This window comes from Aphis gossypii, chromosome 2, assembly GCF_020184175.1.
Source record: "Aphis gossypii isolate Hap1 chromosome 2, ASM2018417v2, whole genome shotgun sequence".
NCBI classification, from domain to species: domain Eukaryota; kingdom Metazoa; phylum Arthropoda; class Insecta; order Hemiptera; family Aphididae; genus Aphis; species Aphis gossypii.
The window spans coordinates 16,126,397-16,152,256 of NC_065531.1; the positions used below are offsets into that span (position 1 = coordinate 16,126,397).

General features: G+C 29.1%; 2 protein-coding genes across 4 annotated transcripts; both read left to right on the forward strand.

The window, feature by feature from the left end:
• Positions 1–171: 171 nt before the first annotated feature.
• On the forward strand, positions 172–23,729 carry LOC114124178 (glucose dehydrogenase [FAD, quinone]-like). Of its 3 annotated transcripts, none has more exons than XM_050200523.1 (5): positions 172–480; positions 592–760; positions 835–963; positions 20,363–20,583; positions 21,045–23,729. In XM_050200523.1, the coding sequence occupies exons 2-5, from the start codon at positions 715–717 to the stop codon at positions 22,182–22,184; spliced, it is 1,536 nt and encodes a 511-aa protein (XP_050056480.1). In that variant the 5' UTR covers positions 172–480; positions 592–714; the 3' UTR covers positions 22,185–23,729. The 3 variants fall into 3 exon arrangements, with proteins under 3 accessions (XP_050056480.1, XP_050056479.1, XP_050056478.1); XM_050200522.1 differs by having other exon boundaries at positions 172–447; XM_050200521.1 differs by lacking the exons at positions 172–480; positions 592–760; positions 835–963 and adding exons at positions 16,117–16,887; positions 18,148–18,289; positions 18,804–18,932 and having other exon boundaries at positions 21,045–23,691.
• LOC114119414 (glucose dehydrogenase [FAD, quinone]-like) lies at positions 7,416–14,006 on the forward strand. Its single transcript, XM_027980963.2, has 5 exons — positions 7,416–8,100; positions 8,259–8,400; positions 8,941–9,069; positions 9,164–9,384; positions 11,917–14,006. The coding sequence occupies exons 1-5, from the start codon at positions 7,837–7,839 to the stop codon at positions 13,045–13,047; spliced, it is 1,887 nt and encodes a 628-aa protein (XP_027836764.2). The 5' UTR covers positions 7,416–7,836; the 3' UTR covers positions 13,048–14,006.
• Positions 23,730–25,860: the final 2,131 nt, after the last annotated feature.

The window sequence follows — 25,860 nt, forward strand, 5'->3', positions numbered from 1 at the left end:
TCATGCTATGTTCATAGAAAAATTTTAGATATAAGAGGTGATTCTTTCCTGTAGTGATCCTCGTATTGTGTTATAAAATATATTATTTTTTCAATCAAATTAACTAACTTGTCCGTCTATTTATCATACTTTAATATATAATAGTAATGTACACGATTAATAAATAATTAAAAGGAAGTGTGAAGTTTAAAAATAATGATTTCATTATCAAATCATATACAAATATCATTTTATTTATTTTTAGTTTCATTATCAATTGAATGTAGGTTTACAACGAGTAGTGCTGAATTTCCTCCATTATTCGAATCTGGGCTCTAGTATTTAGCTGAAACTTTTAAATGGGAGTCACGTGAACCCATCAACCGGGAAAAAGTTCTTCCAGAATACGATTTCATCGTCACCGGCGCCGGAAGTGAGGGAACGGTAGTGGCGAGTCGATTGTTCGAAGTGGGTGTATCGAAAATAGAGTAACATTAAAATGTAATTGATGTAGTTTAGGGGTTTTTGTTAAAAAAAATAAAACTTCACTAAACGTTTAAACTATTATTATTTTTCGACAATGGTGTTTCTTATGGCGTTCGTGACGATCAGATCAAAAAATAGCAGGTGCTGTTGATCGAAGCTGCACAACACGCCACCCATCTAATGGATGTACTATTGGCTGCTCCGCTTTGACAATTTTCTTCAATCAATAGGAACTACAGAACGGTGCCAATGAACAATTCGTGCATAGATAATTTATACGATCAAATAATATTTTGTATTCAAAATTAGTATAGAGTATAAGCTATATTTATATATTTTAAATTAATGCTTAATTTTCCCGATTTTTAGGTTTCGAGGGCAATCAATGCTACTTTCCAAGGGGCAAAGTCATGGGCGGCAGTAGCATATTAAATTACATGATATATACACGTGGAAACAGAAAGGATTATGACGATTGGGCAGATATGGGTAATACAGGTAAATTTACAAATTGCATTTCAATAACATTATAAATTGTAATATACGATTATCTCGATTAGATCGAGTTTAAAAACTCATAAATGAAAATGTTTTTTAAGGTTGGGACTATATGGCAGTATTTTGAAGTATTTTATCAAATCGGAAAACGTCAACTTGTCTCTGGCTGATTCGGGTTATCATGGAAAAAATGAATTGTTATCAGTGACCGACGTCCCTTATAAAACGCCAATAGCGAAGGCTTCTGTTGAAACTGGATCATACATAGGACTTCCCGTTATAAATGTCAATGGCGAAAAACAAATTGGAATCAATTATTTACAGGTATCAAAAGAAGTCAATGTTGTACTTTTACATTTTTAATAATTATGTAATATAGGTACGTTAAACATTTTAAATGAAATAGTGTACTTTTAAATTTTAAAATCTGGTTTTTTTAAAACCGTGGAAACAAAAAAATAGCTAAAAATACTTATATTAATAATTTAATTTTTATAGTTAAATAATAAAATTTCATAATTTTTAATTATTTGACATACTATTTATGAACACAAAAAAAAAAAAAATTAAGTTACAGGAGGTTTGTTTTATTATAAATACATAAAAAGTTATATACAGTCGACTATGGGTAACTTGAACCTTGGTAACTCGAAATTCTCGATATCTCGAATAAATAAAATTCTCCTTCAAATAACAATAACACTTAATGTTAAAATAATCTTGTCAACTCGAAAATTAATAAAACAAGATTTCTATATCTTGAATTTTCTTATCCAAAATTTAAACTAAATACATGTAGTAATATATGTTTAAGACGATATCATCTCCGATATATTGAATTGTGATAACGAAGAAGAATTAATAGAACCCTGCACAATTAGAAGTAATGAAGCAACACTTGCTTTAGAAAAAATATGTAAATATATTGAAACCAATGGAGGTATGGAAAATTTATGTTTTAAATGCTATTTATATTTTAGTGTGTTACTACTGGTACTGTTAATATATAGTTGCTAGATTGTTATTATTTTAATACTGAAAACTATAAGTTATATTATCTTCAATAACACTTTGCAAATATTTAAATTATTTTTCCTATGTCCAGAATAACTATGAGAAGGAATCGTTTAACCTACATTCCTACACACGTTACGCCGTAATTCATTTTATATTAATAAATGCACTCGGTTATATTATAATCTGATATGTTGTTAGATGATACTGCGCTAAAGAGTATTCTAATTAGATGATTGTAATTGGTCATATTTTTTATACTAATTATTAAGTTATAATTTTACAAGGTTGTTCAAACCCGGAAATTCTCAATATTTGTTTATATCCATCATATACTCGAATGAAGTAATACACGTGTATAAAATAATAACTTGTGTATTTGTATTAAATTATGTAATTATTAATTATATTAGAATAACTATTGGAGCCTGGCGTGGCGCATTTAACGCTCTAGTTGCATGATGTTAAGCTAGCGATTTCGATAGTAGTTCCTGGATAGGTGACCACCTATGAATTTTAGTAATACACACGCAAAGTCTTACCCAACCATATAATTGTCAAGATAAGAGTAGTATCTAGTTAAAGTCCCTAATAATATATTTGTATATAAGAAAATCTATAATGTATAGTAGGATTATAATAATATATAATTAAAAATTTATTTTATTTCACTTGTTTTCTCTTAAAAAATCGTGATTGGTCTAGAAGTACACTAATCCTAGACAAAATTTAATAACCTAAGGACTTGCAATGGTTTATATTTAAGGAGTATCAGTTAGGCAATTTCTAATCTGATGATACTTAGTACAGATAATAAATTTTTTATAAATTTTAATTACAGAATAATTTGCAAATATTCATGATTTTAACGAATTTTTTCAATATCTGAACTTCAAATGTTAATAAAAAAAAAATATTATGCCTATGTATTCTTATAATTTTTTAATCACTATAAGAATAACATATGAGGAACTTTGTATAAAATTTTCAAGTATTTTGATAGGGCCAAAAAAATTTTATCGACACTTCAAAAAAAAATTTACAGAAAAATTGAAAATTTCAGTTGTCTATAAATAGCTCAAAAAAACTCCAAATATTTTGAAAATTAAATCAAGTAAATAAAATGCCAATCTAAATAACTGGTAAAATTTTCAAGTATCTACGACTTATACTTTTTGAATTATAACAAATATCAAAAATCGTTTCATTCACAGTAGACTTAAGTAATTTATAGAGAAAAAAATTTAATTAATTTTTAAAAATATAACAGTGAGGTCAGTTATTTTTCAATTAACATACCAACATTTATAGTAACTAATTTCCAAAAAAATGCTTTTTTCAATATTTTTTTTATAGATGCACACTACAAATTTTTCTCAGATTGACAAACTGACAAATAATGTGGGTTTTAAAATTTATGAATTATATATTTATGAGTCTTAGAATATTAATAAACGATTAAAATATGAAAAACAAAGTTTATTTTGTGTACACAAACATTTTTATTAATATATTATTTTATGGTATAACAAAGGAAATTTTCATTTTTTAATAAATGAATGAAAATACTTAAAAAATGAAAATACTTAAAAAACTAATATTATGAAAAAGTATGGACTGGCAGGAACGGATGGCGGCCGGCCGCCCGTGCTCGGCCGACGGGATTCCTAGGCGAAAACTCGGGGTGAATACCACCGCACTTGTTCGTGTGTCCGATATGTCGTTTTCGCCTAAGTGCCCCGCAGGTCGAGTTCGAACTGCCGGCCGCCGATGCCGCACACCGATTAGCCCGGAAACGCTGCGGCCGGTTGCAAGAACGTCTCGCAACCGGTCGCAGCGTAGACCGCGCCGCACGGTGTAACGGACATCCGTTCTACCGCCATACTTAGCTGAATTTGTTTAAAATCTAATTTGACCGGTAATAGTCTCGATGAATAAGAGTTAAGTTTTCCTTAAACTGACAATCTCTCATTAAATTCTTCGATTTCGTGAGTGAATTCATCTTTATAATCTTCCTCGCCTGATGACGCCGCACTGCACCCACAACAGCAGATGGTCTTGAAGACCCTGCGGAGACCTCTCCGCAGGGCCGACAAGAATCGACTCTTTTTCTTTTCCAACGGAACCGTCTTGTCCTTGTCAATTATAGATGTTTGTTTGTCACTTTTTTTCTCGCCTGACGACAATGCCTGTACTTCCGTGAGGCTCACCACCGCGGGCGGTGCAGCCACCGCAACATTTTCTATGTTGGGACCGAATGTTTCAATAACACAATTCGAAGTTTCAACCGGCGCATTAGTATCCGCTTCCACGAAACTGATGACTTCCGTCGTCATCAGCTCCGTGGAATGCGCCAGTGACAACGTCTCTTCTTCTGCGGGGCACACCGCCGACTTCGCCACCTCAATATTGTCTTGGTCAATTATAGATGTTTGTTTGTCACTTTTTTTCTCGCCTGACGACAATGCCTGTACTTCCGTGAGGCTCACCACCGTGGGCGGTGCAGCCACCGCAACATTTTCCATGTTGGGACCGAATGTTTCAATAACACAAGTCGAAGTTTCAACCGGCGCATTAGTATCCGCTTCCACGAAACTGATGACTTCCATCGTCATCAGCTCCGTGGAATGCGCCAGTGACAACGTCTCTTCTTCTGCAGGGCACACCGCCGACTTCGCCACCTCAATATTGTCCGACTCGAGACCGGGCATTTCAACTTCACAAGTTGGAGTATCAACCGGCGCATTGGGGTCTGGTTCTACGAAACTGATGGCTTCCGTCATCAGCTCCGTAGAATGCGCCGGTTTCAACGTCGGCTCCTCACCTGGATAAACCACCGGAACCGCCACCTCGACATTTGTCTTCGCAGTACCGGGACTTTCAATATCAAAAGTTGATGTTTCGTCCGTTGACAATACTGGCGACACATCCTGATGATATAGATCATATTCAACATCATTTGAACTGGTTGGATCCATAATTATACGTATATTTTACGTATATTTTGACTTGAAATATAAATACAAATTTATATTTATATAGAAAATACAATTTAGGTATTACAAAACTTTTTGTACAGAAAATTGTTTAGATACCTAGCGAGTATGAACAGTAAGTGAATCAAAAATTGTCTCTATGATACACTTCTTAGAATATCGCCTTGACAACAATTAAAAATGATATAACAAAATACTATGAACAGCCAATAGATGTATTAAAACTCTTAAATAAAATACTACAGTTTTTATAATTTAATCATATTTTATTATTTGACAAATTTTATTGGAAAAAAATTTGTAATTTACCTACTATTTACTGTTATAAAATACTAAATAGTAAATTTACATTCACCCGTAAATTAACTATTATTTCATAAAATTTAGATTTTAGATTTTAGATCAATGATTAGTTCTTGATTTTAATTTTTTTGTTACCCACAAAAATAAATTGAAGAAAAAATATTCGTTTAAAATACTGTATTTTTTTAATACTTTATTTTACTGTATTTTTTAAATGATAATAAAAACTAACGAAAAATAGCTTTAATTCAATTTTAAATGTAAAAACTTTACTTAAAATAGAAAAAAAATTTCAGTGAAAAACGGAAAGGATAACATAAAATGTGTATAACTATGTTAAGTATGTGTTATATAATCTACTAAAACTAGTAGTATACTTAGGTACTAGTAGTATTAACTGAAGTATTATTTTTATTTGTAACCTATGAAGTATTGCAACAATGGTGTTGATTAATGAATTATTTCTTAAATATAGATCTGTTATAAATATACAATGTGTTTTATAGAATTAACATAATACTGAAAATTCTTAAAATGTTAAACATAGGTTTCTTGAATTTTTTGTCATCTTGAGTTACATTGAAATTTTCATGAAACTATATCATTACATTAAATACCGTTAAAATTAAACTTAATATCTTGAATATTTTTGTTCTCTTTGGTGTTCAACATAATAAAAGGTCGTAATAATAACTACTAAACTATAATGTTATTATTAACCATTATTATATAAAATTATAACAACATAATATACTCACCTTAATATTTCATTAATATATAAATATATATACCTATACAATATTTTTAAATTAAATATTGATAGATTATTAGTCGTAATTTCTGATCAAACTAAGAACAGTTAGAACAAACTCAATTGATTTTAATATCCTTGTAGAAAAAAAAATATCTTATTATTATTATGTAAATATATAAGTTGAAGTATTATTATTATTTATTAATAAGTAAAATAATAATTTCTAATGTTCAACAAATTGAAGTGTATGATCAAGGTGTGTACCTAAATATGTTATATTATATACACTCTATAAGTGGCACATTTACAAGCAGTGACGTAAATACGGGAATGCAGGGGTCTAAGTTTAGAGGGCCTTTCTGAATACTATTTATTTTGATGTCATAAACAAAAAAATATTTGTGTTGAAATTTAAAAAAAACAATGATAATAGAAGCAAAAATGATTTACATTATGCAGATTATTTACAATTTTTGGAATTTAAAACCTCTCAAAGTAAAATTTAAACTCTTATAAAATACACCATTAAAGATAATGTACGAATAAACTTAATTTTTCTTTAAAATTTATTTCGAAAAACAGAAAAGCCCTATAAGTTTATCGCGTTAATGCCGAATTTTTATAATTATACGTCACTGTTTACAAGTTATATTTAGATATTTACAATTATAAAGTATATAACTTAGATATAAATTTGTATTAAAATGGGTTTTAAGCAGGTCAGGTTAAAAAAATCATTAGTTATTTTCCGATATTTTTACTGAACTAATTTATAAAAGTAAATAGATATATGACAAATATAACTATTAACTTCTATTATTGCTTAATAAAGATTAAATTTTCATAAACAAAAAAACTAAGGTGTATAATTATATAACAAATATGTAATACAAAAATGTAATTTGTTAAATTATAATTTAATTTTTAATCATAGATATATTTAAAAAATATTTTATTAAAATTAAATATTAGATACATTATTGATATACTGATACAAACAGGAAAAAAGTACAATAATTTAATGTACCTAGTATGTTAATTGGAAAAACAATATAACGTATGAAAATTAATAGTAACCTAGGTATATTTTTTGTGTCGGAATATTATTTGAAACGTAGAATATTTGATATAAATATTATATAAACGTATCTATAATCGATTTTTTTTTTGCTCAATACCTTTTTGGATCGTTAGGTGTTTATTTGTACGGATTTTTATTAAAATATGCAAAAATATGTAAAAATATGCACTTTAAAATTTTGATATTTAATCAATCAAGTAATGATTTGTGGAAACTCATTGAGTGCATGTATATGATGTTGAAAATAGCAACATGAATTTTATGTAAAATCCGGTCTTTAGTTATAACCTACGTTCTTATTAGAAAATATTTATAAATACTAATTATTTTGGATAATTTAAATAAATAATTAATACGTAACAGAAGGTATAAAAAGACTTAAAATAAAAATGAAAAAAATATATGTTTATTAATACACTATTTCTTTATCAGCACGACCTTCACTTGTAAATTCTTTATATTGTGACCACTGTGAAATTTAAAATTGAATTGTGTCTCAGTGTAAATTCAGACGCAGGCAGACTATGTTTAAAGAAAAATGTCATACGTATAACTTAATTTGTGATTTACATAATTCATACAGATTACAGTGATCTTAAAAACTATGTAGTAAATTATATTATTTTTCGATAAGCATACTAAGTACCAACGCATCTATAAAAATACGATTAATCATAAAATAAATTAGTGTTGCTTACAATTCTTTTTTTTTTTAAAAAAAAAAAATGAAATTTCTAAAAACAATTTCACTATCGATTCATATCCGAATATCATTGTATTTATTTATAGTTTCATTCGAACGTAGATTTACAACAACAAGTAGTAGTAGATTTCCTCCATTGTTCGAATCTGGGCTCAAGTACTTAGGTGAAACTATTGAATGGGAGTCACATGAACCCATCAACCGAGAAAGAGTTCTTTCGGAGTACGATTTCATCGTCGTCGGTGCCGGAAGTGCGGGTTCGGTAGTGGCGAGTCGATTGTCCGAAGTGAGTTTGCCTACTGAAAATATAGTAACGTTTAAATTAATAAGGTTTCGATGTTTTTACTTAAAAAAAATAAAAACAATTATAAAGAGAATTAAAACTTATTAAACTATTATTATTCTTCCGACGATGGTGGATCTTATGGCGTTTGTGACGATCAGATAAAAAATTGGCAAGTGCTGTTGATCGAAGCTGGACAACACGCCACCCATCTAATGGACATACCATTGATTGCTCCGCTATGGCAATTTTCCTCAATCAATTGGAACTACAAGACGGTGAAAATGAACAATTCGTGCCTAGGTAATTGTACAATAAATTAATATTTTATATTCAATTAAGAGGACACCAAACCCGTATGCGTTGTCTGTGTTTTATAGACTCGTAGCATAGTTAAAAACTGTATTGTGTGGGGTAATGAATTTACTCTCTCGATATATATATATATATATATTGAAATCACCAAAATTTTAAATCACATTAAGAAGAACTTTATTTGTGTTATTAAGTTTTAGTTATTGTGATAGCACGAATCCAATTAAAGTTATCGGTTTGAGAACTTTAAGATAAGTTTTTTTCATTTAATTATTAAAAATAATTGGTAACTTCTATCAAAAATTTTTTAACGCTACAACAGATGAAATTCATCATATTACGATTTATAATATTAGTATTTCTGATGTATATTGAGGAAGTAAAGTCATCTCTCGTAAAACTGTTTTAAACTATGTTACGCGTGTATAAGACAGAGACAACATAATATGTAGGTATAGTGGTGCTTAAAATATAAATAAAGTTGTCTATACATTGGCAATAATAAAGTTTGATTTTTCTGATTCTTAGGTTTCGAGGGCAGTCGGTGCAAATTTCCAAGGGGCAAAGTCATGGGTGGCAGTAGCATATTAAATTACATGATATATACACGTGGAAACAGAAAGGATTATGATGATTGGGCAGATATGGGTAATACAGGTAAATTTACAAATTGAATTTCAATAATATTATAATATACGATTATTTCGCCGAGATCGAGTTAAAAACTCATTAATGAAAATGTTATTTTAAGGTTGGGACTATGGCAGTATTTTGAAATATTTTATCAAATCGGAAAACGCCAACATGTCTCAAGCTGAATCGGATTATCATGGCCAAAATGGATTGTTATCAGTGACCGAAGTCCCTTATAGGACGCCAATAGCGAAGGCTTTCGTTGAAGCTGGATCACAAATAGGACTTCCCGTTGCAGATGTTAACGGGGAAAAACAAATCGGAGTCAATTATTTACAGGTATTAAAAGAAGTCAATGTTATAATTCTACATTTACAGGTAAAATAATATAATATGTAAAACATTTTAAATGAAGTTGAGTGCTTTTAAGTTTTAAAACCACGTTTAACCCACGGGGCTTGACCTCGTGGATAGTTGTTTGCAAATTGTGGAGCTGTTTTTCTGTCTTATATAATTATTAGTTTATTACTTATTTCGACCATAAAGTGCTATAAAGTGTACATACTAATACATAATAATAATTTAAGGTGTTTATAAATTTTTATAAATATACTTCTCATATAACCATTAATAACATGTTTCGTCTCATTTGGATTCAATTTTATTTGAACAAAATTTATGTTGTTTTTCTATAAATTTATGATGAATATGACATGATATTATTATAAGGGTAAAAAAAAATAAGTATTTATTTATACTTGAATCTTAAAAGTACTATATTTGCTATTGGTTTCCCGAATAATTGATTTTGTTCCTCGATAAAATTAAAATTTATTTCAATACTTATAATCTATTAATAACAAATAATTACTACTAGTTTAAGACGTTTTTTAACAATATTCTAAAACAAAACAATGTACATGTGTGAATTGTTATTGCCTACGTATTTTCACAATATTGTTTTAATTTGTTGAAATAATTATAAAAATATTGTTCTAACCGAAAAAAATAATTAAAAATAAATTTAACTGATTTGAGACTTATAGAGTATGTTTTAATTAATATAGAAACTTTAAATACATAATATTATTATATCTGCCATAGTTTTTTCTCGTTTATAGTGTTTATACTTAGGTTCAGATTATAATACCTATGGTATCTTTATTTCACCAATATTAATTTTTAATTATTTGTTTATTTTTATTGATTTAAAAATTCAATCATTATTTTAACTTCTATAGTTAAATAATAAAATAGTATTATTTTTAATTACAAGCCGGATTAGATAATAAAAAATACCTTAAATGTTAAGTTTTGGAATATTTTACTATTGATTATATTATACAATAGGTATATATTGTATCAATACTTATACAAATTAAATAAAAATTGTGTTTTTTTGTAGACATGTACTAAAAAATTAAGAAATATTTATTAATTTATATTCTAACGGTACTATACTTAAGACCAGTTTTATGAGAAATTTAATTTTAGCATACTAGAAATTTAACTCAATTTTAATATTTTTTATTTTTAAGTGTTATTAAATTATTTTAGGTATTACATCAACTTCATATCACAAAAAATGTGATAAACATATTTTATGTATATTATATGTGTATTGTTATTGTCTTTAATGTCAATAGAATCTGATTTTAATGTTTACTAGTTTATAATAATTTTTACTTAGGTAATTGAAAAAATTATATAGAAACAAATTGAATCGGTTTGAAATTCACTGAGTGTTATAATATCAATTAGGTACTGAAACACGCTCAGTATAAACATTATTATTTAAATTATAGCTTATACTCTTATATAGTATTTATATATTAATAAATAATAAGTGAGATGTGAGTACTGTGATAGACATGATTAATGATTTTACTAGGTCGTTAGTTTTAGTTAATGATTATTAAAGATTTTTAAAATAGCCGATACTCGAAGAATTACTATTTCTGTTTTTAGCCATACTCCAATAATCTAAGTTAGCGGTTCCCAACCTTTTTAGTTGTGCGGACCATCAAATTTTTAAATAAAAAATGTTGAGGCCCACTTTATAATAGCACAACTATATACGTATTCATATACATATAATATATATTTAATATTGTATAGTTCACGATCCAGTATCATGCTGCAGCCTATGGGTTGAGAATCGCTGATCTAAGTAATATAATATGTAATAAAGTAATACGCATATTTTTGAAATTATGTATTACCTATATATTAACATAATTATATTAAATTACAATATACAATTGTATTAAATAGACAAAAAAGCTGAAAAACTATATAAATAATGGTTAAGGAAAACAAAAAACAAAAACAAGGAAGTACCTTCAATTTACGGCATATATTATCTATTAGGTACTGTTGTAATAAATACATGCCAATGATACCTACTAAAGTATAAAATATTATATAATATATACAATTAAAAAATTTTTTTTTAAATAATTCTATGTTAAAATCATTATATATCGTCTGTATAGATAAACCTCAATCATATTTCATCTAAGACAACAGATTTAAGAGATTATTAAAAAAAAAAAAGAAAAGGTGGCAAGTGGGAACCGCTTTGCTATACAATAAGTGTCATGTTGGTCAAAGAATACTGTAATTAGTGTGATGTTTAAATTTAAATTAAATTATTTATCATTGTATGCAAAAAATATAATAATACATCACGTAATTCGGTAACAGACAAAATAGAAGTCAGCACGCGATTTCATTGTTTTGTAATTTTAATTTTAAGGAAGTTGGGCATATTATAATTTTAATATTTTACATAGCTGTTACTAAAACTTTATTGTAACTATAAAGTATCATGTCATGATCACGTAAAAATATATTTCGTTTTTTTTTAAGACCACCATGAAAAACGGTCGTCGTTGGAGCACGAACACTGCGTTTCTGTTCCCAGCGAAAAAAAGACCAAACCTGCACGTGAAAAAGCTCAGCACAGTAACCCGGATACTGATAGACGAAGTGACGAAAAGGGCGATCGGAGTGGAGTTTGTTTCAAAACGTATGAAATATAGAGTGTTCGCGAGGAAAGAAGTGATCGTTTCCGGAGGTTCCATAAACTCGCCGCAGCTGCTCATGCTATCCGGTATCGGTCCGAAGCAACACTTGGCGGACAACCGGATCCCGTTGGTGAAAGACTTGCCGGTCGGCGAAAACCTGATGGACCACGTGTCACTGGGAGGTCTAGCGGTGACGGTGAACGACACCGTGTCGATAAGGCTGCAGAAAGTAATCGACGATCCAAATAACCTGAACGACCTTTTGCAGAACCACAACGGCGTCTACACCATACCGGGCGGCACCGAAGCTCTGATCTTTGCGGACGCGGACAGACCGAATTCGACAGACGGACGTACCAACCTCGAGCTGCTGCTCGTCACAGGACTGTACTCGTCCTACGAACTCCTGCCCAAGCTGTGTGGCATGACGTCCGAAGTGTATAACGCCGTTTACCGGGAAACCGACGTTATGAACGGGTTTATGGTGCTGCCGATGGTGATGCGTCCCAAGAGCAAAGGTCGGGTGTGGCTGAGGGACGCCAATCCGTTTCACCACCCGCTAATCGACCCCAACTATTTCGCCGACGAGACCGACTTGGATGTGATCGTGGCCGGAGTCCGGCTGTTGCAGCGGATGTTGCGCACCGGTCCGATGAAGTCACTCGACGCCAAAATCCTGGACACTCCGTTTCCGGGGTGCCGGCAACACGTGTTCGACACGGACGCCTACTGGAAGTGTGCCGCCCGACAGATATCGTTCACGATCTATCACCTGTCCGGTACGTGCAAGATGGGACCGGAATCGGACCCGACGGCCGTCGTCGACCCGAGATTACGCGTGCACGGAGTCCAAGGGTTGAGAGTGGTGGACGCGTCGATCATGCCGGAAGTGCCGGCGGCCCACACCAATGCACCGACGATCATGATCGCGGAAAAAGCGTCCGACATGATCAAAGAAGACTGGGGCGTATAGTCGTGGCAGTTAACGACACAAAAAATTATACATGAGCACATGTGTTGTTATATCCTGTATATATATATTTATTATTTTTGTATAGACGCGAATCACGCGATTGCTTAGTGTACAAATAACTTAGAAAATTCTGCCCAGTCTATGATTTTGTGTGTATATTAACCGATATGACTAATATCAAATAATTACCGATTTCCCACGACGTATTTTATCAATAATTGTTGAAATAATTAATGAGGTCACCCGCTATACTTAATCAAAATTAAATATATGTCATATCAACTTAATGACATAATGAAATAATATATCCTTTTATTGAAAATTACGTTTTACTACATTCTATAGACAATTTTTTTGACCGACATTTTCATTAAGTGGATTAAATTTATTTTATTCAATAAAAATTTGATACTTTTGACATTTCAAAATTTACTTTTCATAAACACATTCTTGATTTTTAATATTTTTTTTTTAGTATACTGAGAACGTTTGCCAACATTTGCCATATGTTTGATATCACTGATATTATGGTATTAAATAATTCACAATTATTCTTGAAACAATATTAAAAATCACAATGTTTATGAAAATAAAATTTTGAAATATCAAAATTTCCAGAAAAATAAATTCTGTTAAATGGCTAATTTAGATTTTTCATAAGAAAATAAAAAAAAATAAAAAATAAAAAAAATTGTTTTAAATATTATAGTAAAGTAAAATATAAAATACTTGTAGTTATTGTTTTTGTGAGTTTTTTGAAAAAAAAAAATAGAATTATGATATCTTCATTATTTCAGGAGATATCGCAATGGGTAAATCCTAACAGGACACCTATATATATATATATATATTTTTTTTTATTGTCAAAAAGTGGCACCTATAACGTAAAATTAACATTTTGTTTATTTATTTTTTTAGTGGAATAGTGTGTAATAGTGTAAATAAATATTATTTTTATATACCTACGGATAATTTCATTTACATTCGTAATTATTATATTATTATGTATCGTGATGATATTGGTTTTCAATTTTGGTTTAAGAATAGTTTACACTTTAATAGAATATAAATTTTCTGATTTTAGGTATGATGGTATTGAATTTCAATCAGACATAAGAGGGTAATTATTAGGAGCTTAATATCACATCATTTTAAATTATGCAACTTAATCATAGATAGATTTAGTGTTAAATAAACGATTTAATACTTAACATTTTTTATTGAAATTTAAAATTATATTACGATGAAGTTGTTTTATTTAAGTTTATTGATATTTTTAAGTCATCACCTATTAAGCCAGTTTACATGATCTGCCTTAAATATTATACCCATATAATAAAAAAAAAAAAAATCGATCTTATCTATATTCTACGGATTATTATATTTTTATAATTAAATTTGTTTGTTAAAAGAAACAGAATAACTTATTTAATTTTATACTCATATTATAATTATAATACTAAATAATTTAAAATATAATCTAAAAAATATTATTATTTAATTCGTTCAATATTGTGTTAAAGTAAATATTTTAAAATTGTAAACTAAATCTAACCATCAATTAGTTAAAATAATATAATATTACTTTGTGCCTTCCTTTTTAAGTTCTCGTTACTCCTGAGAAACACTCCGTAGAGTTAGAAGACATCATAGTGAATATTTAATAATAATAATAAAAAAAAAAAAATTGAAGGTTTTTTTCGATTTTAGGAAATTGTTAACACGAATTAATTAATAGTAAATAATAATGTATTTTAGATTCTGAACGGATCAATGAATATATTGATTTTATGAAGATGTGTTTTTGTTTTGTGTCCGTGTACACTGTACAGAATAGATAGTCGTAAAACACATAATCAAATTCAAATTTAACACTCTCATAATAGTGAGTCACTTATAACCTTGTTATGTAACAGAATGGTATCCACTTGTATAACTTTTTAAATTATAATATTATAAAATCGATGTTTATAAGTTATAACTGTTAGAGTGTATTTTATGTTTTTTTGTGATTTTAGACTACATTATCATGACGTGAAAAATTAGTTTATTTTGCTTCCCGGTGTCCGTTTGGTGATTACTACTTTGAATGTATTTATGTGTAGGCACAATTTATTAGCTTCTATTCTAAATTATTTAAGAGAATATTTCTTCAAAAATTATTTGAAAAAAGAAAATTTTTTTTCAATTCTATATAATGTTTATTATAAGTGGTAAACGTAATATTTTTTTCTACATATCTTACTAAAAGGTTAATGAATACAAATTTTTTATTAGATCATTGAAAGTATATCAAAAAATCTAACCTTCTCTTTAAGCAGATTCCATAAGTAACTATTTGTAGATTTTTACGGGTAATTTTAAGGAAAATCTGAAATATTTTAGAATTTTCTCACAATAATAATTATTATTAATGCGTATCTACATAAACCTCCAATACATAAAAATTATTAATATTTCATGTTGTGTTCTGCAACAGCAATAATGCGCGTTGGTACCTACTAATTTACGTGAAAATCGTATATTTTGTATAAACCTTCAGACAGCGTCTAACATATCACAATTCTATATATTGTAACAGTAAGAGGTATAACATGGCAGAATATATTTTTTTTATACTGTTGAATGTTGAATTGAAATTGTATTTACCATTGAATATTATAATAATTAAAAACCTATCTTATTTAAGCAATCGGAAACTACAACATAAAACTGGACGTACTAAAAATAATGTACCCAGACAAATCTGAAAGGTTATTGAACGATAATTTAACTAAATTATACATTTTTAGATACCAAATATCAATACTCCTCGTAGTACTCACTCGTATTAGTGAATTACCTATAATTTTATTTTTGCTCGTCGCTTTAAAAAATATATCTTCAATCTTCATACATATTTGTTAATGACAACCAATTTGATCACAATTTAATTCATAAGCTTGCAATTTATTAAACCGTTAGTGCTCGTAAATACTGAAAATTTAGTCCACATAAAAAGTATATATTTATATATTAATATATATTAAGCAATAAGATTGTAATAGTCTTCAATACTCATATAATATAATATAGTCGTTCTAAATATTAAAGTCTTTACAAATATACGAAGTCGAATAGATTTTTAAAAAAAAACCAAATGGGGATAATCTTACTGTAAAATTAATGATTTTCGTTTTCGTTTTAAATTTTTATCCTGAGAATATCGAGCAAGCAAAAAAAAAAAAAAAAAAAAACAAGAAACGAGTTATGAGTAGACTGACCTTCGAGACCCGTACCATTGGTAATGAGTGAGGTTACCATAGGTTAATATCGGTTTTTTTTACATCCTATAGGTAGACTTACAACACGACCACCTGTTTATATCCTACAGTTCAACGACTACAAGTGTAAATAACAGTACAATTTAAGGATCGTTGTGCACGGCTGCTGTGAATTTCGTTGATTTAATTTATATTTACCGCGAAGTCACGTTTAAAAGCCAATGCTCGTCGGTCGTACGCCCTGCGGTGCAATAGTCGTTGGAACGATCGAGCAACATTCGAAATCATTTATTCGCAAAAATATATTATGATGGTTTCCGCTTCGTTACAGTTCCAGGCACGGACAGTCGTTGTTTTATTATTGTTATTGAAGTGCTCATCGGTAGTCATCGCCCAAAATTCACCGTCGTCGTCAAACTATCCGCCGCTATTCGAATCGGCACTGAAATTTTTAGGAGAAACTCTGGAATGGGAATCAAAAGAAACTATTGACCAAGCAAATGTACTTCCAGAATACGATTTTATCATTGTCGGTGCTGGAAGTGCCGGATCAGTAGTGGCGAGCAGACTGTCTGAAGTGAGTATCTGAAATATTCGTATGTTTTAATGTATATTATATATACACACACACATATATTATATATATATATATCATAAATATAGCAAGGGTATTATTATTGACATGTTGGAAATTTATAAAATTTTGAATTTTTTATATATATACATTATACATTTTGTAAAAAGAACCATTCATTTACATATTTTGTTTATTTTAACATTGAGAAGCATAATATTATTTAACTAGGTAGGTACATACCTATTATTCAAATATTGTACAATTTTAGTGAAATTTTAATTTTTGTTTTTTTTTATAAAAAAAATAATATTATTTAAATTTCATAAACGGGGCCCTTGCTCCGGAAGTCTTGATTGGAAGGCGCCAAATTACCAAAAAAATAAGTGGGTATATTAACAATTTTTATTCATTATAGGAGTATATTATGATATAAATTACAATTTTCATTTGACTCTGGTTATGAATACTTTCATTTCCCTTGGAGCATATTCTAACTATAACTAAAACTTTTTCCCAAAATTTCATTTTTAATAAAAGTTTTAATGACTTGACTGGTGTCGACCGTAACGCTCGAAACAAAATGTTCGTCTTTAAAAAGAACTATTTGCGAAACTCTAATGCTGAAATAAACTAACCGGTTTAGTATTACTTAATATACATGAAAATATGCATGTCAATCCTGAGTAGGTAATCAACCGTTTTATTAAACACGGAAAAAAATACAAGAAAATATAGAATTTGCACTGTGAGTTTTATTATTTATTATTATTTATGTATGAGTGCTTTAAATATATGTATGTTTAATTTTTTTAAGACGTTTAAAAATTGTTAATTATTTTATAAACCTCCTACTAAGATTTGTTTAACCTTCCCTCCCACCCCAAGATTTGTACTAAGCCACCATCGGTTTCCATTTTTATCGAATTTTCAATGCTACAATCAACAAAATATTTATTAAAAAGTTAGAGTAGGAACATTATATGATATTTGAGTTTTATAAAAAATAATAATTACCTAATCAATTAATAATAATAAAAAAATAATAATATAGTTTTGAAAATCTAATAAATTTAATAGAATCATGATTACGTTATAGAAGTGCGTTAAAAACTTAAACATTTATGATTTATTATAATCTTTAAAGTCTATAGAATTTGGATCAGTAAAAACCAGAACAAATATCTAGTTCACTTATAGGCTATAGAATCTTATGCTGCAAAATCATATAATAAATAATACACTTTTACGTACTATGGGTAGGTTAAAAAATGGAAGGTACTATTGATCGAAGCTGGACAACACGCCACCCATATAATGGACGTACCACTGGCCGCTCCGTTTTTACAGTTTTCTTCGATCAATTGGAAATACAAGACGGTGCCAATGAACAATTCGTGCCTAGGTAATTTATACAATCAAATAATATTTTGTATTCAATTAAGAGGATGCCAAACCCGTATACGTTTTTCTGTTTTATGCATCCGTAGCATATTTAAAATTGTTGTGTGGGGATGATTTACTTCCTCGATATTTGTATCGAAATTACCAAAATTTTAAATCAAATTGAGAAGAACTTTATCTGTGTTATAAAGTCTTAGTTAATGTGATAACATAAATATAATTAAGTTATCGGTTTAAGAATTTTAGGTATTTTCATTTAATTAATTAAAAAAAAAAATAGTTACTTCTATTAAAAGAATCAGCCACGACACAGATAAAATTCATCTCTACACGATTCATAATTATATTATTTCTGATGTATATCGAGGAAGTAAAGTCATAACCCGCCAAACAGTATTTAACCATGTTACGTGTGTATAAGACTGAGACAGCATATTTGGGCGTGAATATAAAGTAAGTTTTATATACCTTGCCACATTGGCAACAATAAAGTTTGATTTTCCCGATTTTTTTAGGTTTCGAGGGCAATCGGTGCAAATTTCCAAGGGGAAAAGTCATGGGTGGTAGTAGTATACTAAATTACATGATATATACACGTGGTAACAGAAAGGATTATGACGATTGGGCAGATATGGGTAATACAGGTAAATTTACAAATTGTAAATTCATATTAAAATAAAAGGGATACTGGTCTAGTCGACATCCTCCCAAAAGGCAATTCTCCCGCCACGATCCATTTAAAGAAAATTTTGGACATGGCAGTTTTGGTCACCTACATAATTTTTTATTTTTTATTATACCTACGTATTACGATTTATTTATTAATAATATATTATAATATTTATTTTGCTCGCCTGAATTCTTATGTATAATATGTATTATTATTCTTACATTTTTATAAAAATAATTGATTATTGATTATAACATCGAAAATACGATAAATATAAGTGTCAAATAAACCTGAATGGCGGGGGAATTGTCTTCTGTGCTGGGGTCAACAAGACCAGTACCAAAAAAGGTAAGTAAGTCGATACCGCTTAATATTTATTAATTTATTATATTTACTATATTATACATATCTAGTGGGTTACTGTAATGGTTATATTATACTTTACATCAATAATATATCATTGTTTTTGAAAACAGTTCTAAACAGAGATGGTTTACCTAATATAAAATCACTAAGTATATTTCTTGAAATTTCTATTAAAGTTATTTACTATACTATGTTTAATACTATAAAAGGTTGAATTAATTATTATTGGAAGCATTATATTTAAAAATATCATTATATATATATATATATATAATATAATTATAAAACAAAATAATGACGTAACATTGTTAAAATATGAGATTCTGTCAAATTTAAACTTAAAATTGTATAAAAAAATTATGTTTTAATATATTTTTTTTAGATTTTTGATTTCGGTATGAATAACTTATAAGAAACATCGCATTATATTTTTAACATTTGTTTATAAAATTTATAATTTTTATAAAATTCAAACTTCAAACTTTTTTCAAGTTTTCATGATTTAGATAAATTTTATCAAAATTTGAACTGTATCTGTATAGAAAATTTGTATGAAAATTTCAAGCATTTTTGTCCCGATACTAATTTTTTATAAAAATGTATACGTCTATAAACAACTCAAAAATAGTATAAATATTTTTAAATTTCTACAATGTATAGAACATGATGATCATTTAAACATTTAGTGAAAATTTTAAGTATCAAGGTATTGTTATTTGTTTTTGATTTACATGAAAACTTTTTTTTATCAAAAACTGGATTTCCGTAAAAATTTCCCATTTTTCCTAATTTTTTTTGCTTAACTTGATTATTTTGAAAAAAACTGAAAATTTTAAATTTTGATATTCTTAAAATACAAAAATGATTCAATTTTTTTATCTTAAAAATCACCATCAAAATTAAAAATTGAAACATTTTATTGACTATTTATCGTATAAACGACAGACCCCAAAAAATGCACATTATACAATCAATACATTTATAGATTCACTCAGAATCTAAAATTCAAAAAATTAAATTTTTGATACGTTTTTTAAGGTTGGGACTATAACAGCGTTTTCAAGTACTTTATTAAATCAGAAAATGCCAACGTTTCTCATGCTGAACCTAGTTATCACGGAAGAAACGGATTGTTGTCGGTGTCAAATGTCCCATTCAAAAGCCCAATAGCAAAGGCTTTTGTGGAAGCTGGCTCACAAATAGGACTTCCAGTTATAGATGTCAACGGAGAAAAACAAATCGGGATAAATTATTTACAGGTAATTTGGAATCAATGTGGTATCCGTGTACATTACAGTTTTACAAACACATTTAAGTAATTTACAATATTATAAAAACTTAAACAAAAATTATGACTATATAATATTTTAAATCAATTATCAAAATAACGCTATTCTAGAATTGTACTAATAATATACTATAATATAATATGTAATAACACGAAGTTGACCTCGTGTTAAAATAATAACGCCAACTAACTATTTAAGAATAATAAAGCAGCTACAGTAAAACCGCAAATCGTTTTTAATAACAATATTTTATACGTTGAGTTACTTGCAAATACGTAAGCTCGTATTAATGAGTTGAATTCAATAATATATTTGTATAATATTTTAGTGAAAACATAAAGATTATAATAGTATTATATGATTTATAACCATTAAGACTCGGTCAAACGCTATGAAATCATATATTTTATAACTATCGAATATTATTTCAGACAACTATGAAAAACGGTTACCGTCACAGTACGAACACGGCGTTTCTTTTCCCGGCGAAAAAAAGATCAAACCTGCACGTGAAAAAGCTCAGCATGGTAACGCGGATACTGATCGACGGATCGACGAAAAAAGCGATCGGCGTGGAGTTTGTCAGGGGTGGGAAAAAAACCAGAGTGTATTGCCGGAAGGAAGTGATCGTTTCGGGCGGAGCGATCAATACTCCGCAGTTGCTCATGTTGTCCGGTATCGGTCCGAAGCAACACTTGGCGGACAACCGGATACCGTTGGTGAAAGACTTGCCGGTCGGCGAAAACCTGATGGACCACGTGTCACTAGGAGGTCTGGCGGTGACGGTGAACGACACCGTGTCGATAAGGCTGCACAAGGTGTTCGACGATCCAAATATCCTGTACGATTTTTTACAGAACCACAAAGGCATCTACACCGTGCCGGGCGGTCCCGAAGCTCTGAGCTTCACGGACGCGGACAGACCGGATTCGGCAGACGGACGTGCCAATCTAGAGCTACTGCTCGTCGGGGGACTGTACTCGTCCCACGAACTCATGCCCAAGCTGTGCGGCATGAGGCCGGAAGTGTATGACGCCGTTTACAGGGCAACCGAAGGTACGGACGGGTTCTTGGTGTTCCCGATGGTGATGCGTCCCAAGAGCAAAGGTCGGGTGTGGCTGAGGGACGCCAATCCGTTTCACCACCCGCTAATCGACCCCAACTATTTCGCCGACGAGACCGACTTGGACGTGATCGTGGCCGGAGTCCGGCTGTTGCAGCGGATGTTGCTCACCGTCCCGATGAAGTCACTCGACGCCAAAGTTCTGGACACTCCGTTTCCGGGTTGTGTGCAACTCGAGTTCGACACGGACGCCTACTGGAAGTGTGCCGCCCGACAGATATCGTTCACGATCTATCATCTATCCGGTACGTGCAAAATGGGACCGGAATCGGACCCGACGGCCGTCGTCGACCCGAGATTGCGCGTGCACGGAGTCCAAGGTTTGAGAGTAGTGGACGCGTCGATCATGCCGGAAATACCGGCGGCTCACACCAACGCCCCGACGATCATGATCGCGGAAAAAGCGTCTGACATGATCAAAGAAGACTGGGGTGAACTACAGACGTAGTAAATAACGGAGTAGTTATAGGTACTTATGATATTCAATCGAGTGAATGACTTTATTTATTTAGAGTCACGACGTTTAAGTAGTCTGATATTTTTCATCCTAAAACTATTTATTCTTCGTCATACTATAAGTATAATACGTACCTACGTATAAAATATGTATTTATCGCATGACATGTAATACGTTGATGTGTTATCTATATAATTAATAGTTTAATGGACTAAAAAAAAATAGAAAACTGCAACATATGGAAAAAATTTTCCTACATGCCAATAATATATATATATATATTTACCTATATATTTACGAACAATAAAATTGCGTAAAATTAACATAGAAATTGCACATAATGATTTTAGTTGATTTACTCACTTATATAGCCAACTATGACTGTGAGATTTAGATAAAATAAAAAATAAACTAGAAATATATATATTTATATTGTATATACGTACATTTTATACTAATTTAATATTATTTTTGACTCATTTTAAGCGCCATATCATATTATATAAAAATAATATTATTTCATCCATAAATAATAGAATATGTAAGTTACTTTCCTATTCATCATATTATTATACTATTATTCGAATATTAAATTTATAATTATATTTTTACTATTTTTATGCATTGATGTATTTGTTGATTTTATAGCAGAAAAATTAAATACCAAAAATAGTGATACTTTACACCTATATATCTCCTCCCTTACCCGAATAATCGCTAATTTTAATAATTGTCTTAGCACGTCTACTTTAATTCCGGTTGCATCAATTGCATTTTTTATTTCGCACCATATTCATGCATTTAAATAGCTTTCATTAATTTGTTATAATTATTTTATTTATTATTAGAGCTTCAACTTGTAAGACATTTTTTGGATAGGTTAGTTGGATTATTACTCGAGATGATAATTACGATTTACGACTCAGTGAAATGATGCATTATCGTTATCTTGTGTGAACACTGACATTTGATATTATATTATATATTTCTAGTTAGGTATTATTTGGTTGGTCTAAAATAGCTAACTAGTTTCTCGTGTCAAGGGCTCTTATTATTTGAATTTATATTAATCTACATTTATGTAATTTTTTCAATTCAACAATATATAAATAGTATATATTAGTCTAATTTTTAATCGATAACTAAACATCAATCAATCACATTACTACATTCTAATCTATCCAATTCATAATATTCCATCACTGTCTTCTTGCCTGAATGCTTCAGACCTCGTGTTAATCACTAAGCTTCTTAATGGTATTTTTGAAGGTTCCAATTTATTTGACTCTGTACTCTTTCATTATTTTTTATTCTGGCTCATCTCATTTTCTTAAGACACTAACAGACACTCCACAGAATATAACACAGACTAACCAAAATTGTATTAGTCTCAACTGCCTTCACTTAGGTGTATGTTATATTTACTTATATATTTTCATTGTTAGTTTATTTATTCAATAAATAGATAAAATATAGTCGTGAATCATAGATTTTATTTTAACTATAGAAATCAATAAAAATATTTCAAATTAAATTATTAAGACAAATTATAATAAATGTTTTATTTTCACTTTTTTTTTTTATTTATATTGATCTGAAACTTCATCTAAAAAAGCTTATCGATGTTTAAAATTGTGGTTTTGTGATTAGTGATAGATTGTTTAATGTTCAATGTTCAATGTTCATATAATCATATGACAGTATTTTAAAACATCTCTGTAATAAACTAATAACTAATGAGAACGTAAGCCTTGTGTACACTTACAACGTCAACTAAATATACCGCTATGTATAGTGTACAGTATAAATAAATTGCAATATACTGTAGGTATGTACAAAAAATAAAATAATTTAAAATAATTTGTTACTACAGTTATCCATTATTTCTAGATAATAAAATATTATTCACCAATATTTCAAATTATTAGCCATAACAATAGGCAGTGGATCTAAGTATATGAAAAAATAGGTATTGATTATAGTTTTAAGTTTTTAGTATTTAGCTTATTTTATTTAAAGGGATAGCACACTACCATTTTATAGAGAAAAACAAACCTACACGCGTTCTAACTTGTTGACTTGAATTTTATTTTGATGATAATTATTAAAACAGATTTTATTTTGTTGTTAAGAAAAATTTGAATCTTTCAAGCCACGTTAATTTTTTAATTTATTATTATTAAAATCAATAAACTTCACTTGAAATTTAGGAGAAAGTATCATATTTTTAAAAAATTCAAAATAGACTTTATAATAAATTCAAATATGTTTTCGAAATTATTATCAGAGTAAACCTCAAATTGGCACAAAATTATCAAAATAATCTAAAATTATAAAACTAAACTATACTAATGGTCTTACGAATACACTTAATATTATTATTCATATGTGTATATTATAATCATGCATTCTGTAGTTTCATTTTTTTTTACCGACTTAAGTATTTAATATATTATGGAATTTATGGTTGTAACTTGTGTAAATACCAATAAAATATTATTATTTCTACTTATTTAATTGAATTTAACTTAAGAGGAAGCCACACCTGTATGTGTTATCTCTGTCTAACACACACTCGTGACATAGTTAAAAACTGTTTTGCACCGGATGACTTTACTCCCTCAATATTAGAATAGAATTTATATTAGAATTACCAAAATTATAAACCGGATTAGGAAGAATGTTATCAATGTCATAAAGTTTTGATTTTTTTTGATAGTAGTAACCAATAATCTTTTTATATAAATGAATGATAAAATTAACGTGCAGCCAAAACTGCTGAACCGATTTATTTGAAATTTTCAGTAAATGTACTTATTACTATGTATATTGTATAGGCACACTAAGAGAGGATTTCTCGAAATTCGCATTTGAAGGGTAAAAAAAGCATAAAATCGACAGCTTTTTTGAGATTTACGATGGAAATTTTCGTTTATAGATGGTTGCTATTAGTTTCAATAATAATAATCCGTCTGTCTGTCTGTCCTTTGTTTGTTACCATGAAAACAATTATGCCTAATCATCTATAAACAAAAATTTCCATCGTAAATTTCAAAATATCTGTTTGAGCATATCCCGGGGTTGGACCTATTACTTTTTAACTTATCCTATCTTCTATCCATAGGTCTAATATACCATATACTTGGCTCTGTACCAAATTTTGTCGCAATTGGTTCATCCGTTTAGAAATGCATAAAGGACAAACTAACAGATAGACAGAAATCCAACCAACACACAGTTTGTGACATATAAGAGGTAGGATTTTTAACGGGCTACGAAGTGCACGGGTTCAGCTATTATATATATAATAGGTACAAACCATAATACAAGCGTAATGTTTATATAACATTTTTTTTTTTTAATTTTAATTTTTGATGAAAAAAGAATAGTAATGCTATTAATTTCATATTAATAATTTGTAGGATTTATTTATTAATAAAAAGTAAAGTACATAATATATTTAACAAATATAAATCATTAAAGGTGTTAAGTAATACCATTTTAGATAAGGAATTGTTCTTTTTTTGAATGTATAACTTTATAATTTTGAAGTAAAATTCATAGAAATAGTATACTATCATCTTGTGCTGATTTTGAAATAAACGAAAAATAAATATGCAGCATTCTGTAATAAATATTAAAAATTTAGAAAAATAAAACAGGTACT